The 21,121-nt window shown below is 39.0% G+C and overlaps 1 protein-coding gene across 4 annotated transcripts in view; it reads right to left on the bottom strand.

The window, feature by feature from the left end:
- The window catches only part of MEF2A (myocyte enhancer factor 2A), an 82,208-nt gene that overhangs the window by 18,992 nt on the left and 42,095 nt on the right, over positions 1 to 21,121 (bottom strand). The window contains exons 4-7 of one of the 4 annotated variants that reach the window (XM_062501575.1): positions 7,615 to 7,746; positions 7,400 to 7,549; positions 4,355 to 4,574; positions 4,103 to 4,162 (exon numbers count right to left, since the gene is read on the bottom strand). In XM_062501575.1, coding sequence (XP_062357559.1) covers positions 4,103 to 4,162; positions 4,355 to 4,574; positions 7,400 to 7,549; positions 7,615 to 7,746 — 562 coding nt within the window. The remainder of the gene's footprint in view (positions 1 to 4,102; positions 4,163 to 4,354; positions 4,575 to 7,399; positions 7,550 to 7,614; positions 7,747 to 21,121) is intronic. The other 3 variants (XM_062501578.1, XM_062501576.1, XM_062501577.1) reach the window with 3 other exon arrangements.

The following is a 21,121-nucleotide window of genomic DNA, read 5'->3' as shown; positions in this document are numbered from 1 at the left end:
AAGAGGAAGCACAGACCTGAAATACCACCAGGAGTGCACAGCCTGAAGCAGGACCATGCTCAGAGTTTATTCACAGCTGCTTTCCCAGGGTAGTCCTCTCCCACAGGGCCAAGGCTTGTAGCTGATGCAAGGGGACACGATGTGAATGTCAGTGGGGTAGAGGCAGAGCAAAGCTGCTTTCTTAAGGAACAGGCTGATAGCATCAATGCAGAACATTTGCCTGAAACTGCAAGAGGTGCTCTTCAGGAGTCAGTTGGATACTCCTGCTGTGGTGTCTTTCATTTCACAAACCAAACACGACTAGAAAGGTGTGCACAGAGAGCATTTCTGTTATTGAAGCCTCTGGTGCCCTCCAGATTACAGCAGATTCAGACTTGTGCAAAATCAAGCTCAGAGATTCTTTTATCCTCACACACATCAGCCAAGCCCTCAAGACAAAGGGAACCATTTACAGGTGTGGCTATTCACAGCTCTGTCTTGATCTTTTTCTGGCAACTCCAAGCAGTTTACAGGTGTGTGCAAGCTGTCAGTGGCACCTCTGTAAAATCCCTCCTCAGGCCAGGATAAGAGACCACACATGATCTAAACTGACTCTTAGTAGAGATCCAACAGCTCACAAGACAGCTTTTCCAGCAGATATACCCTTCAGTTCTGCTCCAAAGAACATCAGTACTCCTGAGGTTACTGCACATTGTCAGAAGCTGAAGATTAGTGAGGACTTTAGAGAAGATACAGCTCTGGAACAAAGAGGAGAAATTCAGTACCCAAGCAGACCAGGTCTGTTTTATCCGTTCTCCTGATAGTAAAAATGTAAGAGGAAAGACAATTTCTTTTTCTTCTTTCTTCTTTCCCAAAAGATTAACTGTGTCCATAATCAGCATTATTGACCAGAAGGGCTATTTCATTGACACAGAAATGCACAGACAGAAAATACTGTGTCTTTGTGAAATCAGAAACTACCTCCACTTCCAAAAATTCCTTAAGAATCCCCTGGGACTGGGAAGAACTTAGGTCTCAAGGTTTATGGTTTTCATGCAGCCTTGGCAATGAAAACCAGCTCAGCACCTTGACACAGTTCTAGCTCAATGCCACACATGAAAGGTGTGGAAGAAAAAGCAGAGACTGAGTAACTGAGGTGCTACTTCTGAGCTTTCCTGATTCTCAGAGTCTTCAAGGATGGCACAAGGTCACTACAAGTGCACTTCACTGGCAACCTGTGCAAGATTCATGGGATGATACCAATCTACTGGAGCACAGCAAAGCAGAACTCAAAGCAAACTGGAATGTCATCCATCCATCCATCCATCCATCCATCCATCCATCCATCCATCCATCCATCCATCCATCCATCCATCCATCCATCCATCCAGTCCTAAGCCAAACAAACTCCCCTGTATGTGGGCATGTAAGCTCTACTTTGCCTGAAGTGTTCCCCACATCCTGGTCATATGAAACTCCTGGAGCACATTTGATGCCCATCACAAATTGAATAGGGTTTACATTGACCAGGAGCAACAAGATCAGCAATGTTCCAGCTCAGAAACATCTGATCTAATTAAGAGAAAAAATAAATTAGCTATAGAGCAAACTCCATTATAATGCTGGACATTTTTGCCCCTCTCAAAACTGGTATATTTGCCAAGTAAAAATCTTCAGCAAATGTTTTTTATATGGTGGGCAGCATTTTAAAAATATTACAAAATGAAAATGCTTTTTCAGAGTTATGACAGCTGCATGTGAAGTAAGCTCTCAGTATTATAAAGTGATCACAAAATTTTCTGTTCTGGATATAAAAAACCACCTACCAATCTTTGCTACAACACGCAGATATTTTTACTCAAAGTTATTTTCCACAGAAAAACTGTTAAGTTGGCAGATTGACTGCTAAAGCAAATCATTTCCATTCCAATCAAGTTACACAGGACTTGAGAAAAAAACTCATGTGAACTCAATATGAGCCTTTTTATGCAACATCTTTGTTTGAACTGGGTCCCAAATAAGCAAGATAACCTTTACTTGCTTGTTACTAAGAGATAAAGGCATGTAAGTGTCTTTCAAGGAAATGAGAACAGAATCTCAGATGCACAAGAACTTCATAATATTGAAGAAGATGGGTTTTTCCTTTATTTATTTATAAGAAAATATCTGTGAATATGGATATGCCAGTACTCCCCATCTTTACCTCTGACATCACTCCTATAAATTGTGAGCTGCAAATTTGTCACTACATTCATAGGAGAATTCTCCATTCCTGAGAAACTTAAAAAAAAAGCCTGGAAGCTAAAAGAAGAAAATAAGATTTTTTAAAAAGTGAATTCTACAATAAATGCAGCAAGAAACTAAAACCATTATTGTCTGCAGACATAATTAACATGAGATACATTTCAAGAGCAGCTGTCAAGCTCAAGTTGACAGCACATTTAGTCAATCTGGTTACATATGATTTCTTGATTGTGGTTGTAACTGAGAAGGTTCCTGTGCACCTGTCAGTAGTTACAAAGTTTCTATGCCATAACTTACAGCAAGTGGAGCTCTGACAACTCTGATTGGGCATTCTGGTGTTGACCAGGTATTTGAGTTTCACTAGAGGTACTTAAAGATGCTCCCCTGTTCTTGTACAGTCACAACTCTCACTTGCATGACAAACCTTTCTAGAAGTGAGTGGGTATATGTATAACATCTTGGGTGTGATGTTCTGCAAAGAAAGAGATAAGTGATGCATTTTGACTTTTTACATAAACTATTAATAAATGCAAGGAGGAAAACATTTTGCTGCATTAAATATGTTCCCCAAGCTGCTGTAACTGGGCATTTCTGGAGTTTGATACCCTATAGCAAGCACTGTAACCACTGTTTCATTTGCTTATTGAAGGAAGGAGTCTTAAATCTGAAGCTGCTCTTAATAAAGCCTGATTTGGGAAAAGAGGCCTGAAACAGCCTGATAATAAACTTATTTAGTCTGACTTGAAAAATTCTATGGAAATCAACATCTGACCTCTACAGTTTCTAAAAACAGCCATGTTTTATCAACTGAGGAAGTTTCCCCCATTTAAAATCTTGCTTACCTGATGGAAACCACTCTTTAATATTTCATATCTTTGCTGCACATAGCCAAGGAATGGATAAAGAGTGGAAAGTCAATCCTGTGCTTTCAGCCTTGGAACGCTGCAGCATTTTTTATTCATAAATTCAATTGCCTGACTTGCTGTTCAAAGAACTTTTTCCCAGCTGCCACACTAAGTAGCCAGTGGGCAAACACTAAAAGGTCAACAGTTGCTTCTCTAATTCCAGGCTATGAACACTTCCCAAGGGGAGTTAGGTGTGTTTGCAAAACTGACCTTCAGCCAGCATGACTTCCAGTGGCACAGGAGGAATGTGACCAAAGTGGGTGAGCTGTCATTTATTTTGTCTGTCTGTGTCGGAGTGCTACATTTTGTTTAGGGGAGACAAAATATTACTGAAATGAAGAAGCGCTATCATATATTTTTACTGAAGGCCAAAAAATACTGTGGATTTGATTTTTGGCAAGATCTCCAATTTGTTTTCAGAAGAAATTCTGATCATCATCCAAAACTAAGACAGATCCTAGCTATCATTTTCCAAGATTCACTGCTTTCTTTATGTAATTGCTAGAAAATTATTAGCAAGATACACATGGCAATACAAACAATACAGTCTGTATTTGCTTCATTCTGATTGGCACCACAACCAGAATCAAACATCAAGGTCCTGCAAATACTGAAGTTGAGAACTGAGCTGAGCTGCCTTTAGTGCAACAGATCAGATTTGGCAAACAAGATGTTTTTAGAATGCTGTAATTACACCTGTAGAGAAACACAAAAGCAGCAGCAGCATGCTACTACTGAAAACCACTAAAAAAGCACAAATATTACTGAAGTAGAAAGGGCACAGCAGTAAAAAGTTAAATGTCTGATAATAATTTATTAAACTCGACAATAGCAGTGAAGCTAAAAAAATTACGACCTTTGTTCTTCCACAGCCACTTTTCCCAAAGAGTCAAAATAAAAAATTGCTTCTGAATAACTGAGAAACTGAAACCACAAGACTATTCTTTATAACAAATACACGATACTGCACTTACCAACTGGACTGGTACCAGCTCCATTTGGCACTGAGAGATCAGTCGTCCCCAGCATTCCACCTAAACAAAATAAGCCAGAGCATTAAACTGCCTGATTACAGCATTGTGTAAGTCTGTACATCAAAATTTCAGTGCAAGTGCACTGAAACCACTGCGAAGTTGTTACGTGGGAGGGTTTTGGTGGTTTCTGACAGAAGACACCCGGGGTGTGGAAGGAAGGGGAGCAGCAGCAGCAGCAGCAGCAGAGCTCACCTGCGTTGCCGGCGCTGGGCGGTCTCTGCGGTGCCCCAGGGGACACGTTGCGGTGCAGGGCGCTCTGGGGAGGGGACAGCATGGTCGTGTCCGTGAGTGAGGAGCTGGCAGCCAGGGATGGGGACACCAGGGAGCTCCCTGGGTTGCTGTAGGTTAAAGTGTTGGGATTGGACACTGGAACCGTCACCGACATGGAGAAGTTCTGGGCAGGCAAGCCGGGCTGCGGGGGAGAAGATGAACAACAACGCTGTCAGCATCAACTGTGTTTGCAGAAACAGCACATCAGAAAAAGTCTGTTACAGTTGGTTTTTATTAAAGTTAATTCTGTTAGTTTTTAAATTCTATTAAAGCATACAGTTTTAAAACATCCATTTGCTGTAAAGTATGGTGTTAAATTCTTATACGTCACGTAATTACAGTTCCAAAGAATGACTCAAATTTCTCAAATATGTAAAGTTCAAACAGAGAAAACTGGAAGTATTCATATGAATTCACAAGGTCATAAATACAACAAATTTAACAGTTAATTTGGATTATTACAAAGCAATGACAAGCTAAACACGTCTACGAATCAGTGAATTGTTGTACCTTCAAAATGTAACCATAAACATGCACGTTACAAACAGTTATCACACAAAAAAGAGCAGGTTAGTAATAACATTTTCTAATAATAACTTTGCCAATATATTGACACTAATCTCTAAGACTTTGTTTTTCAACAGACTAAAAGAATAAACAGATCTTTAGAAAAATCACAAAGTTCAACAATTTTAATTTAAACATCTCAGGTTCCCCAAACCCCTGCTTGAATAACCACTCCATCTTTTTTGCAAATTTCTTTTCATTCTAGTTTTTACAGGATTATTTAAAAGGCAACTGTTTTTCTGCAGTATATATGTTTGTTATTCAACAGCTATTGAATCAAAAGCTGAGCTGCCTGCCCATCTATGGTACTCATTTGGTCATGACTAACTTCTTTGGCCTTTGTCTCATTCCTATCCTTTGACAGTGATGGGTTTCTGAAACAAAAGGGACTATTTTTTTTTCACAACTATCATAATTACTGGAAACAAAACCATGACAGGTACAATTTAAGAGCAACAACCCAACAGTATTTATTGACGGAATAGAGAGGTGATAGTTGTGATTAAGAGGTCAAAGGCACATGACCTAGCAAGTACACGTTAAAAATGCAATTTCATCATGTGCAGCTTAAAAATCACTTAAAATGATACTTCTGCATGAAAAGTTAGATAAAGAAGAAATGTAACAATAACTATACTAATTAAAAGAGCAGAGTATATTCTCTACAAGAAACAAAATCTCTTACTAGTGAGAGCCAACAACAATGTCCCTACTGAAGCATTCTAAGAATAATCATCAATTTTTGGCACAGATGGAAGGAAAAACTAATGAAGCAGAACAACACAAAGCTAGCAAATCATTCACAGTATCTAACCAATGACAAGCCCTACTGGTGCTTGTTTTCAGGGGAAACTACTTGAAACTACTCAGTATCTACCAAAACCAAACCAAAACCAGGGTATTTTTATACAGCACACTGTCAAGAAGTTTAAACTAAACTGGAAATACTTGGAAGTATGCTGAACACTCTGCTAGGAGGTAACAGCTGGGACAATTTTTCTGCAGGTTTCTCAATACAGAACCAATAAGTGACAGCCTCCCCCCACACCTTACAATAAAGACTGTCTCTGCCCATCTATGGTGCTCATTTGGTTACCACCGAATTCTTCATGCTTTGCCTCATTCCTATCCTTTGACAGCAATGAGTGCTTGAGAACAAGAGAAAGTGTGTTCTTATACAGCCCCAGAAGTACTGGAAACAGAAACATAATTGGTCAAATCTGAGTTGCAAATAGAGAGCTGTAGAGCTAAAACATAATGTTGCCCCCTTTATTTACACTGATGTCCACATGGTCATTTAGGCTGCTCACCAAAAACTCATTTAGCTGTAACATATTGAGAGCTGAAGCCTGAAAACATCTCAACACAGAAATATCTTCAAAACAAAGAAAACCCAAAATATATTGGCTTTATTCAAGCACAAAGTGCTAACAGAAGGGATGCTGGGTGTCCTGACTGTCAGTTTGCTGCTCAGTCCCCAGAGATCTCTTATGCTTTGAACGATGAAATGATTTCCAATATCAGCCATTTGGAGACACTACTCAACTGCCCCAGGGTCTGTGCAGATTAACCCATACAGTCCATCTCCTTTAATTGCTACAAGATTTGCATTCTTAAAATATTCAAAGGCTGTGGCAGAGCCCTGTATTAGTTTTCTTAGAAAATACTTAGTAATACTCAACACTAACTGTTTTTTGTAGGTGGAAATTAAATGTCATCAAGAACACCTCCACAAAACACACACAATGTTTCCACCCCTTTTATCCCCAAACTGAAGTTCTGGAGCCATGTGACTTATGGCTGTATGCTGTGTTGGCACTTGGGAGAAATACTCAAATATCTTTCAGAGTCCAAGGAAGTATCTGCTGGAATTTCAGCAGATGCAATCTTTTGAGGCTCTCATTGTGCAGCAGCCTTGAGATTAAATATCTAAATAACCTTCTACACCCAGACTTGAGCAACATAAATTCTACTTGTGAGATGACAAAATTAATCCAATTCTATTTGTCTGCTTGTCACATACTGTAAAATCTTGATCACCAGATAGATGAAGATCTACAAGATATAAATAAATTATCCTACATCCCACAACGAAAACCTATCTTGGCAAATGTATTTTAGGTAGGATTAGGTAATGCAGTAGACTCCTGAAACTTCAAAATGTTGTCTTGTGTTCCAAAGGTATGAAAAACTGGGAGTGTAAACCCGAAGCTAGAGATGATTCTTCTCACTCTTTACAATAAAATGTATTTTAATAAGACGAGGTATCACAATCTCATTTTTCCTCAGAAGTATTTTTCCCTTCTCAAGACATTACATCCTCTTGTCTTTGAAGTGGTTTTCAGTGCTAAGCAAACACCATGAAAATTCTCATGCATGTAAGAGAAGCACAAACCATACTTTAGTACTCACTGCGATTTTATGATTCCGCATCATATTATCAAACTCTTCATTAATTTTTTTATATTTTTCCTCTGTATGTGGCGTGAGCACATATGAAGTGTCAGGGTCCGGGCTGTCGCACCCTCTGTGTTCCTTCTTGTTCAGAGCCTAAATAATGAAGTTAATAAAAAGGATCAACAAATAAAAAGTAGAGATAAAATAAAAGTACTTACAGGGCCTCGCTTGAAAATAAAATCACTATCTTCATTTAGTTTGCTGAATCTGTCCTCCGATAGTGGACTGTGCTCAAAGTAATCGTCAGCATCAGGGCTCTCACAACCATTAAGGCCTTTCTTTCTTAAGGTCTGAAATACAATTGGAAAATTCACATACAAATCATACTAACTTGCCAAGAAGTTTTGTACACTACTGAATCATTCAGAGCCCCTGAAACTTCATTAAACTTTCACAGACAAAACTCACTGTGCAACAGGATCAGTCTTTCAAGATAGTGGCAAAGTACACAAAGATAAAAGGTTCACCCAGGTGCCATTTCACAGGTAAATTCCCCCTAAATCTCCCCAGCATTGCATGCAAAATCGTTTTAAGACATTGGCTGACTGAGTGAAGCTACTTGATAAGGAACATTCAAGCCTGTGGCAAAGGAGTTCATGTATTCACTGGTAATTAAAAGCCAGTTTACTGGATCTTTAATGAACTGATTTTACATGCCAATTTTAATATTCATGTTTTAAAGAGCATACAGTTATATTCTGACAAACACAATGGCTAGAATTTTTGATCCAGTTAAATAACTGCAGGACATCAGTATCTGTGACACTCGGTCTCAGTAGTTGATAGACAGGATCTTCCTGCACTTCTGTCATCCTGCACGATAACAAGAACTGCAAAAAAGAAATTACATAATGCCTCTCTAAAATTACTTAGTTTGCTAAATATAAGCTTTTTCAGAGTCCTTTAGACTAACTCTATGGAGCTACTTCCTGTTTTCTGATAGAGAACTCACAACAACATCCCCTGGAAAAAAAAAAAAAAGCAAGCTTGTCTGCAATCCAGCCATTAAAGAAAGGATGTGAAACTACAGGTCTCATGACCAAATTACAAGATATATTTGTATTTCATGTTTTTCTTTTTCACCCTATTACACAATCAGTAATTTTTCTTTGCAAGCTCTACTTTATAGCAAAATAGTATTTAAAACATTACCAGTTGAAAAATCTTTAATGTTTTAAAAACAATTTTCAAATTTATTTTTAAAATAAAAATTTTAAACAGATACATGTTAACTGTACATAAAGCAGCACTAGGACTATGCAGGCACAAGGGAGTAGCATACTTCCTATTTGTCAGAAATTATCTATATTCCATTAATTTTACATTAAAACCCCTAAAGATAAGAAATATGCAAGCTGACATTTCCAGCACCATAAAAAACCGCTGTTTTCCTATAGAAGCAATTTTCATTACGCACTGAAATTCTGATTTACAAAACAAAATATTTTAGCTCATAGTATTCACCAGCATTTTTTACTGTCAACTGATTTTTAGTACAGTAAAAAGTACACACTACTTCCTCACTATTCATATATATGCAAAATCCTGCTTATTTCTACTGCAGTTTGAAAACAGGAATTGAAAATCCAATTCGCCGCCTGAAATTCTTTAATATCACAGTTCACCATAAGCTGCAATTCCTTCTCAAATTTCCTGGCTCGCTCCGCGTACACCACACAGTATCTGGAACTCCCACAAAAATGTAATCACTAAATCAGCATATGGGGAAAACAGGTGTAGGCTCCTCCAGCACCTGTCACGGCTCCATGCGGCTCCTCCAGCCAATCAGCTGGACACGTAAATGGACTTGGCCATACAAGGGCCGGCTGCTCGGCCTCTCAAGGTCGGAGCCTTTACCCCTCTCTCAGCCCTTCCTAACAAGTCAGCCTGCCAGTCTGCTACGCTTTGATATCAGCAGGGAAAATGTTAACGCTGTGTAATCTGGATTACACTTAACCCCTGCAGCCCGGGGTGCTCTGGAAATAGAACCCAAGTGTCCTTACGTGCGCTCGGCGTCAGCGCGCGGTGCCCGGGACGCGATTACAGAGCTGCACTGAGGCTCTGCAAAGAGAGGGTTTGCAAGGCATGCACACACAGAGTGCAGCTCCTGTGATAAACACACTGAGGCAATTCAAGTCTTCCAGCAAGGGATTTTCAGCAGAGCTCCTTTCAACAGTCTAAAGCAATCCAGTGAAAGCTTTTAAGTGTAATGCTACCAGTTCATCCCCCCCCCCCCACCCCTCCCCGGGTAAGTATCGTCCAACTTACACAAAAACAAAGATATTTAAATATAAAAATGCCTCCTTCCTCTCAGTGACTGCATGTCATTTTTGCTAACAATGGGGTTAACTCTGCTTTGACTCATGAGGAAGGAAAATGCCTCAGTATCTCCCATTTCAGGCTCTGGAAACCGTCACTCCAGATGGGGTTCCTGTCATTGTGGAGGGATTTCAGCCACAGTTCCCTGTCACAGATAATAAGGCTGGGTCTAACAGCCAGAGCTCTGCCTCCTTATCACCAAAACACCAAGTGCCACTTGGAGGACCTGACCATAAAAAGCCTGCAAACTTTTATCAGTGCCCAGTAACACAATAGTAAAACATTCCTGCTCCGTGGCCAGGGCTGCCCATGGAATGCTGCGAGCTGTTCGCACAGGCAGGCGCAGCCGAGGCGAGCCAGCCCTGCCAGAACCAGAACCACAATCAGAACCAGAACCTGCTCAGGGAAAACAAGGAGGGAGAGGGCCCTCAGGAATCTGGGAATTGCCCCGTGGGCACTCAGGAAAGCCAGAGTCCATAAACAAGGGCTGACTCCGCCCTCAAGATTCTCCAGTGCTAAAATCTGTTGTTTCTCCAAATAATGCAAATAACTCGTCTCTTGGAGCGATTTCCAAAATACTATCACAGAGATCAAAGCTTTATTAACTCTGAGGCTGTTCAGAGGAAAAAACAGCATTTGGTAAGACCAAGTAATTTGTGTAACATGAAGAGAGTTTTATTTCTCTGCTGTGATATACAAGCTTGTTTAGAGCAAAATCATAGTATGTGCAGTGGAGACTAATAGATGTAAGGCATATTTTTTTCTTATCACAACAAGAGGGGAAAAGAACATTAAATTTCAGGTTTTGTAATTGGATGCTCACTGCAATTACCTTCTGGTATGAAGTCCTGTTCTCCAGATCATGTAAGGGAATGTGCAGCCCTTTCAGTAAATCTGTGTTACTTTCCACTTCCTCTAAGACTTAGCCAAAATTACTGGAAATTGTTCCAACGTGTTTGCCAACACACTGTATTGTGCCCCAGTAACTGAGATTGTGCAGCTTTGATCTCTGACTGCACTAACTGATGAGAGAAAAATACTGGTTTTAATAATGCTAAGTATTTACGAGGAACCAATGCAGGTGTGAAATATTTTTTTAAAAGAATGAAGGAAATAGAGCAATACATTTACATGACGCACAAAGTCACTACGCACGTGCTCCATCTTGATAATGCAGAATGACCCAGGAGCTGTAAACTGCTTCTGTTCCACTATTAGTCTCTAGTACTGATTTATTCTGATTTGAATGGCAGAGCTTCAAAAACATTGTATGAGCATGGCTGGACTAGTGATGACTAGTTTAAATATTGCAGTCAAGCACATGGTACAAGAGCCCCAATATTTTCCTGAACTTCCCCACACATATGCAAAGTAGTTTTTAATTGCACTTTGCAATTAAAATTAGCATTTTGCTAATTTAAGAAAAGAACCATGCCTTGGCAAGAACATCTAAGGAACAGAAGAAGGGCTTTTTGCAAAACAACAGAAAGGAATAATTGGCTTCTCTCTATGATTCAATATAAATTTTACTGAAACCAATAATACAAACACCGAAGAGTATAAAAGCACAATAAAGTCATTTATTGTTTGATCCTTGAGGAAGCAGCACTGATATTCAACCATCTCAGTGTAATTATCCTAGCTCAAGCTTCCTTCCATAAAAGCCAACAGACACATGGAAGGCAGGACTCTGAAGCCTGCTGAGCCCCACAGTAAGAGATGAAGCCACCACCTTCCCAGGGCTTGTTCCAGCTCCCACACAGCTCCCAGGGGCTGCAGACAGAGCTCGGGGCAGCTCTGGGAACCAGGAACTCTGAACCAATAAACACAGATGGGTCACTGCTTCCCGAGACAAAGTGACAGTCCCCAACTGGCCCCCTCCCATCAAGACCCCGGGCTGTATTTCCCACTCCAAAAGGACACGTTGCTGTGATTAAAGAACACAATCAGTGTGGTTTGTGCTCTGATCAGCGAGTTCGGTTAAAAAGCCAAGACTTCTGATACTGGGATCTGGGCTCCTTACCAGCCCTGGCAGAACTGTAAAGAACTTGATTATGTTCATTGTCACGTCAGGAAATGATATTTTTCTGCCTTAAAGCAAGAATGTAGGATGACCTCATGTGTAAAAAAGTGTCATGAAGTGTAAAAAAAAAGTGTCAGGTCATTCAAAGCGCTCAGTGTTTGGTTTCTTGTAATATTACACAAAAAGGAAATGGTTGTTGCTCTCAAAGCTACCATGTATCATGTTAACAGCTCTCTATTTTTGCACTTACTATTGGAGCTGGCCAGAGAGGATTTTTGTTGGTATTTCATCCCAAATCATTGGGAAAATCATGTCCAAAATTTGACTAAGACTGAAATGAAAAGTGAGCTCCCTTGGAAAAGGCAAAGCTTTCACTTAAATCCTGTAGCTAGTTCTGCTTTTGCTCTTGCAATCAGAGCATGGAAAAGCTATGAAGCAGCACAAATTTGGAGTAAATATGTTTTAAAATCATAACTTTTTAAAGTGTAAATATTCCACAGGCCTGAAGTAATGGAAAAGCCCTACTAGTACTGCTAAGTATTACTGCTGCTCTGGTAGGCACTTCTACCACGGATATCAAAAGGATAAATTATCAATATTTCCTGATGCTCTGGAGATGCCATGCAATAGTAGAGAGTACTTTTTTTCTCACTAAAATGACAAAAAATTCTCCTTGTCCATTCTTTATTTAACTTATTTTTGCTGGTTTAAACTCAGCTGTAGCAGGAATAGGAGGGTTTCCAATGTGTGGGCTGAGCACCACAGATACAGAGGAGGCAGAAGGACTGGCCCAGCCTCACTGGCAGCAGCAAACCTCAGCCTCAGCCACCACTGATAATGACATGAAAAGCCACACCCTTTTTTTCTGTCATAGTCACAGAACCAAGGACAAATAAAGCAGTCACAGCACCAGATTCCCACCCAGTTTTCTTTCTTAATACATGAAAGATCAGTGAGACAGAACAGGGCATATTTCTTTGCTGCAGCTCAGCTCCCTTCCCACAGCAGGCAAGGACCACACGTAACACAACAGGCTTTACATGCAGAACGTCCTGCTGAAAGCCAGACAATTGTTTTATTATTTGCTTCCTGATACATATCATTGCCAAGAAGATGAGCCTAAAACCTGGCTGTTTTTCTCTTCTTTCATAACACAGAATATTCCACTTTCATCAGCCTGAACAATAGTAAGGTGTTTCATCCTTTAGATACTGTTATGTCTCCCCTATTCTGTATAAAACATATTCAAGTATCCAGGGAGTATTCTTAGACACCAAAAGCTATTTTTAGTTTTTAAACTTCCTGCGGGTCAGTTTGGCTACAGAAGCAACATCATTGCTGTTTCTTTTCTCTAAATTAACAACACAGCTCTGCAGAGTCAGACCTTGACCCTACATTGCTGGGTACATGAATTTACCATTGTCTAAAATCCAAGCAGGAATGAATCCCCCGTGCAGCATAAACATCAAATGAGAACAGCCAGAGAAAAACCAGATAAATCAACTCAGTAACGGTGTTTTGTCTATTTAAGCTCATCAACATTACTTCTGTAGGCTGAAATTTCTTTTTCCACAGACAGATGTATTGTTTTATGTGATGTTTAGAGACTTGATATATTTTCCTCAAGCTCTACTAATATTCTCCACTTCAACCAGTGAAGCATCTGCAAGTTTCCTTATGAAGCTGTTTTCCTGTCCTTTGAATTGGGAGGCTACTTACATTTAGCCCTAATACTATTCCTTTCAGTATCCCTGACACATTTTCAATTACATTTTGCCACGCTATCAGTTCAAATTTCACGTTCTAATTATAGCCACAAACACATCCATCCCAAACCAGCTCAGGGAAGGAGTGGTGCCCAGCTTTCAAAACTTCCCTGAAACGCACAGGAGGCCAAATTAGATTATGACAGACATTTCCATGAGCTAAGCAACTTGGAGAGCTTAACTTCTTAAAGAACAAGACCTTCCCAATCTTTCTGGCAGGCTCCCCAACCACAATACTGCATGCTAAAGAAAATCTGAACTATTGACATGCTCTACTTTCAGCTTACTTAAATAATATTTTTCATACTTGTGCTCAATTAGTTGTGATATTTAAAAAGTAAATAATTGACATTATGCAAAAATACATGGACATGAAAAATTCTGAGTGCAGTACTTAAAGTTTCCTACAGCTATTGTATTTCTTGACTAAATACTATACTTTGCTATGAAAAGAAAAAAAAAATACCCAACAAAAACAAAAACCACAGAAGGTTTAGGATTAACTACTTATTCCAGGGTTTCACAGATAACAAACTTCTAAGCCTGCCTAGCATTATCCATAAAATACAAAGAAAAAGAAGAGCCATTTTAGCAATGCTTTTGTGCTCAGTTTTAGGCAAAGGTATTCAGCATATACAGATGAAAAATGTTCATGATTTGAAATTTTATCAGTGTCCCTGCTATAAACCACTCTAAGAAAAGACACCATCTTGTTTCAAATGTTGGACCACTTCCAGTATCTGGCAAATTTTAACATGTATCCCTGCCTTGCTAAACATGAAAGCTAGCTGTCAAATTCCTCCCAGATATGATAAAGATGGCACTCAGGATTCAAACTCTCATTTATATAAAATAACACATACAAAAGGTTTTTAGACTTGATATGGCATGAAGTCTAAATTCTAGCCTGAAGCATCTTTGCTGTGAAACATTATTTTAAGTAGACAACCCCAAGCAATTACTAAAGAATTAGAACTTCATGGGCTATAAAATCCACTCTTCACCCCCAGAATATTACACAGCTCTGGACTAGAATGTATGGGAAAGGCAGATGTGTGCTTGTACCTGAGATTTTAGAGAAACACTATCTGTGAACCGTGGACTTCATAAAGCAGCTACTGACCTACAAACAAGCTGGATTGCTTGGTCCTAAATGAACTCCTTGAGACTTAAAATGATTAGTAATCCATTAGCACTGATAATGCTGTTTCCACAGTGACAGCTTAGCCAAGCTCTCAAAGTCCAATTTTTGATGCATTTGTCTTTGTTTCACTTTTTATCCAACTCAGTAGATTATTAAATTTTATATCACTGAGCACATTTGCATTTTACCTGTGTTATAGAAAGAACCATCAACTAGATTTTCCCACTAAAGAGTACTGAAGTGCCTGTTTAACTCGATTTTTTTCAATCTTTTTATTAAAAAACAAAGACAAAATAGACTGACATTCATCTTCAAGAAGCAAAAATTACTCCTTAGCATATAAATTAAATACATTTTACAGTCCTTTCAGGGACTGTAAATTTGCAAATAAACAAAAATTAATGGGAAAATGGAGCAAAACCCAGTTCTATGTTAGAACACTCAAAGAGATATTTCATGACACATAAATGCTTTATTTCAGTCCTTACCCAAACAACAACACACAGATGTACCAACACAGCCTCCCAAATACAGATCTTCACGTACTTGCAATGGTTAAATTATAAATCAGCAGCAGCAGTAGCTGACTGAAGACCTCCTTTCAGCAACAGTGCACTGCAGATAAGCCATATGGAACATGAAAAGTTTCCAAGTGCAGCAATCCATCTGCATAATATCCTTCATAATCTTTTAGAAGTTCTTTAGGAAAAATATTATCTCCTACTCATAGTTTGCCAAGAAAAAAAATGGCTTAACTCTGATTAGAGTTCATTTAATAAAAAGAATGGGGCTGTTTAGGTCTACCTGCTCATGTAGTATTGCAATTACAAATACTTCTTGTCCTGAATAGTTCTTTACAGCTTTAAAATAGGAAAGGATAACAGAACTATTGCAGAGTCTTGGTACTCTAAGATAACGTAGTGCTATCAAAACAGTAATTACAACACAAATGGCAACCATTTCCAAAGAAAATATTCAGTAGATTCCAAGGATTTATGCTATTGTTAAAATACTGTTCACATGTAAGGTTATGGGCACTGGCTACATCTCCCAGAACAGCTCAATTACCTTTAATATTTGTATGGAACTGCCACCTTGTTTCACCAAAAAAAAAACAAAACCAAAAATAAGCAAGCTGAACAAGAGAAGTGAAAGCAGGTATCTGAAAACACCAGCTGAGTTCAGTGTGTACAACAGGAAGCAGAGAGCTTCCCCAAAAATAAGGAAACAGGGTACAAGCAATTACATCTCTGTTTTTACTGAACTAAAATAATGAGAATGTGGGACTTCCAGACACAGCTCTAACAATGTCACAATCCATGTTTCAAACACAGAACTTCTCAGTTGTATGCCAACACAATACATTTAACATGTATTTTCCTGCACAGCCTCCATGTAGTGCAAATTATTCAAAAGCCTAAGCACCTCTTTGAAGACTGCCCTGACTTAATGTGAAAAGGGGTGGGAAACCAAAGGTGGGACCTTGAGAGGTAGAGAAAAAGAGGCTGTACAGGAACCAGGGACAATTTGAGTAAACTTTATCATGTAATTCATGTCAACATTGGATAAAGACTGGCTCTGGAACGCTCAATTTTTTTTTTTCTCTCTTTAAAAAGTCATTGTAATCAGCAATTACAATGCTGATTACATTGAATTTTAAGTTACTTGCAGTTAAATGGTACCATTTTTTTACAGTTATAGTAGAGTTTACAGTGGGACAATGTGTAACAGCTTTGATCTAAAAAATATTTTAAAATATTTACAACATTACCAAAATGTTTGGGAGCTTTTAATAAAAAAAAAAATATTATTCACATCCTGTTAAAATCACCTAGTATTTCCAGTAAAACATAAAATCTTAAAATTCACCCTACTGTCAATTTAACTGATTTGCCTAGCATTCCATAGTCTGCACTATGAATTACAGGGCTCCCACATGAAATACCACATCACTGATGTGACCTAAGATGTATCAAAAAACCCCTGGTAAGTCACTAAATGAACGGGATGTGTACAAATATTGCAAAGAATGGTATGTCACACGTGTCACATGTCACAGGCTGCCAGGGTATTCTGAGGCCTGTACCACAGGAACTGCCACCACCAGTATTTTCTTTCTCCAGGGGCAGTTATTCCCCAAACCACTGCAGGAACAATTACCTAGGGAAGTGTTTCGTCCAGGTGAGTGCTGAGTGTTACAGCCCCAATGGGCCACAGCACCTGCAGTAAAAGTCTGGCAGTGAACAAGCCACATCCTCCCTGAGCCTTCTGATGCACAAGCACCATCAGCTCACGGCCCAAACATTAAGATCACTCAAAAGCAACGTATCAAAAATGGCAGACATGGTGAGGTCAGAAGGCAGGGAGCAGTGAAGCACTGGAGATGACCCTCCCCTCCTTTGGGCAGTTCTGCTAAAACAGTGGCTGAGGAACAGCAGTGATCAAGAAGGAGCATTGCTGCTGTCCCTCCTGCCACGTGGTTAATCCCTGGCAGAAGACAGAACCAAACCCAGGAGCCTGGAAGTCAAAAGATGGGATTACATTAACTCCCCACTGAAACCAAGCCTACAACAGAAAGAACAGTTCTTTGTCTTGCTGTAGTTGCAGGAGATGCTTTGTTCTGGGTCTATTCTTTCCATGCACAGCTTGTGTAAAGTCACTCTCTCTTGATTAACAGATGCCACAGTCCTCACTTTGAAATTGCAAAGTAAAAATATACTTTTCTGTCACTACAGAATTTCAAAAGCAACAAATTCTGCAGCAACACAAGGGCTGCAGAATACATGAGACCAGCACAGCTTGTTCATACAATAATTATGTCTTTGTGTGACTGCCTGCATGAACTCCAGCACTAACAAGCAATGAGCTGTTGCAGATTTTCTTGGAGTCAATTTTCAAACCTACTTAACATGACATCTACAGAACAGCTAAACCCAGAACTGAATTTTTGAAAAATGTTTCCTGAGCAGTGGGTGTGAGAACTGGACGTTGTGCGTCTGCCCTAAACATTTCAAAAATAAAAACATTCTCCTAACATGGAGAAGAATCAGTTGGAAAAACATCACATGCACACCTGGGAAATAAAGCCAAGTTTCAGACAGAGGAGAATCCAATCCCTGCCTACTGCAGGGCTTATTCTGCAGAGATGTTTGGTAGACAGAGCACACAAAAGCTCTGTACCAGTATTTGACATGGATTTAGGATTCTGGCCCTCTCAGCAGCACAGCCTCCAGAGGAGCATCCGATCCAGTCTGAGATTGTAATGATGCACAGCCAAGTCAGCTGCCACTCATCGCTCAATGATCAGCTTTTTCTGGTAGTTTATTAAAAAATGAGAACATCACAGCAAATTTCAGTTCACAGCTTTCAAGTCATGTCATTGGTGTAACTGTGACAGGGCTGGCATAGGACAGAGAGCACCCTGAACTGCAGCTCCATAAAATCACTGCTGGCAATACAGCAGCCAAGTACAGTCATTATTAGCAAGGCTTCAGAAAATTCTATTAAAAGATGCATTCTAGACAAACTTCAGATATCTATATGCTTTAAGTAGTGACTAAATCTGGAATTCATCAAAATTCACAATACCAGCAGAGCATGGTAAATTTAAAGCACCGGCATTGTTTTAAAGTAGCAGAAGAAATAATATATTCTTAACTCTAAAACACTAAATTTATTCACTGCTTTAGATACAAGGGAAGTACAGCTTTAGATTATTTGCAGGCAAACCAAAGCTGGAAAAAAAAAAAAAAAACAAACACCAAAAAACCCCCTAAATCTACCCTACTCCTGAAAATTCTTTATATATCAGCAATGAAGGAATGCAAAATAACATGAACTCGGAAAAAAAACTTCTGGCTAGTACTGTCAGCTTGCTTAAAGTCACCAATAATCTGACATTTTGAAATAAATAAATTAATTAATTTGAATTATAATTTTCAAATAATTAATTATTTCAAAATAAATAAATAAATAATATGTCCAAAGCAATTTCAGCAGAGCCAAAGAATTAAAATAATATTGTTGAGTAAAACAGTATTACCAAATGCAAGATGTGGAAAAATTAATTATAACAGTAAACAGCTCAAAAATTCACTGTAGGAATTCAGTGTTGAATTTCATCTCCCGAACTAAAAAGAGGAGGGGAGAGAAATAAGAGACAAAGACACTGTCATGAGTGACAACTGTTCTGCTCAGTACAAAATGCACAGTTGTCTTCTGTCACAATATTGAAAATAAATATTTGCTACCTTGACCACATTTTAAATTTTTCAAGGTAGTTGTGTTTTCCTAAATCAAGAGTGGGAACTAAAACCCCTAGGCAGAACCTGTTTATAAGTCAGGTTTATAGCAAACACTTCTACTAGAAAAAGAATGAGATTTAAACCACTATACACAGAGAAATAAAACTATACATGTGTGTACATATATATACACTCATACATATAAAGAAAAGCTTTTGATGACTCATTCCAGACCACTTCAGTTCTTCAAGCACTTTCCCTCTTTTTAAGGTAAGCTAAAAGAAAATTTCAGTCCTTAACCATACATAAATCCTCCTCAATCACCTCCTTAAAATGTCTCAAAGGTATTTGTGTGCCATCTCAAATTATTTGAAATGTTATATGCAGTATAATTACATTTACATAATCATTTAGCAAATCAAGCCCAATAATGCCTACATTTTCTCAGCATCACGGGCAGATTACCAAGTCTTTTCCTTCCTTCACTAAAATAAATTTTAAGCTTCTTCCTTCTTTTAAACGTGCACCACTTATTCCCACAGTGTTTGGAGACCAAACCAAGTGTTTTGAACTAAAAAAAACACATAACATTACACCAATACATGTTCTTCTATCAGCCCAAAGCTTTTTTCTTTCTTTATTCCCCCCAGGTCTTGCTCACTTCTGGCAGTTCTCCATCTATCAAATGCGTAGGAATGCAAAACAATGTTAACACATCAGTGTCAGCCTCCCTCCAATCTCCAGTGTGTGTTTAACCATCAGCATTCCTGGTGCTGCCTCACAGTTCTGTAAAGCTGAGCTGCTATTTCATGTATATTTGGAGGTTTTAGTCAACTATATTCAGCATCAGTTTTCATTTTCTTGCTTGCAGGGCACTTTCTTCTTAAATATAAATTTTAGAAACTTACAGTGTAGCTTATGTTACAAAACATATCAAAGAACTGACTATTTTTTACCAATTTGACCCAGTTTCCACCACCTTACTTTATAGCTTTGAACAGCAAAATACAGAAGGCCAAATTGCTTTGCAAATCCTTATCTAGATTGGATACACCAGGTATCCACCAAGGAAGGAAATAAGATCAATTAACTGAAGGTCATTCTCATCTAATTTTGTATGTGTGCATCCAAGTATATATTTAGATACAATTCCCAGATCTTCATTTTCATATGAAGTCAACCCAAATTTAAAAAAAAAGGAAGCAATGAACCAATTCAAGTGCTACCAAAACAAACTACTATACACCAACAACAGTTCAAAATACACATTGGTTATTCCCAGCCTGGAAAAGAAGCAATGCTGGGAGGTGGAGAAAGCTGGATGAAAAACAAAACCAGAGAGCTTTTGGTTTATAAACACAGTGTTTCAACACCAACTTTGCTGTTTATGCTCCCCACACTGTTACACTTGTCTCTTGGCATATGCTCCATCTGGCTGGGGAGATGCATCTGCTTCTTCCTGCTGCAGGCTCTCCACGTGCAGCTGAGCTCTCCGTGCTCACTGGGAGCCAGGAGCCAACAATCCCATCTCTGATCCCCGAGATGTTCCTGACTACAGAACGTGCGCTGCTCCTGTAACAGCTCCATTAAAATTTTGTGAAAAGCCAGAGTTGAAATGGATTTTAATGCAAGAAAACAGCTGATTACAGCAGAAGATTAAACTGGCTTGTTGACCCTGCTGAAAGCAGCAGCAGGGTCATTTACCTGCTTTGTCTGAACTACAACAAAACCACTCTTACACCAAGCCATCACAAATGTATCTCCTCATTACAGTCACCAATTCCCATGGTAAGATATTTAATACAAACATCCAAATCACTTGCTGGAATTTACACCAGAGCAGTCCTTCCACAAGAATGAGTATGATTGCAATAATTACATGTTATAGTTTGAGATTTTTTTTGTACTTTCTAGTTACAGTTTTTATCACAGATCGTTACCTATTTCAAGGACAGCTGTCAATATCTGGGATATAACCTAAGCCTTATTCAGCACATTACACTACACTGAAAACAGCATTAAACTACAGAGCACAGGAGAGGCTCATTAACTGACACCCACCCGGAATTCTCCTGGGCACAGATGCCAACTGGGAAAGTAGGTCACATTTTACACAGGCTCCTAAAAATCAAATCACCTCAGTCTGATGAGGTGAGATGAGGAACAAGC

The sequence above is a fragment of the Cinclus cinclus genome, chromosome 13, assembly GCF_963662255.1.
Source record: "Cinclus cinclus chromosome 13, bCinCin1.1, whole genome shotgun sequence".
In the NCBI taxonomy this organism is placed as follows: Eukaryota; Metazoa; Chordata; class Aves; order Passeriformes; family Cinclidae; genus Cinclus; species Cinclus cinclus.
This window is presented reverse-complemented; position numbering and strand designations above follow the sequence as displayed.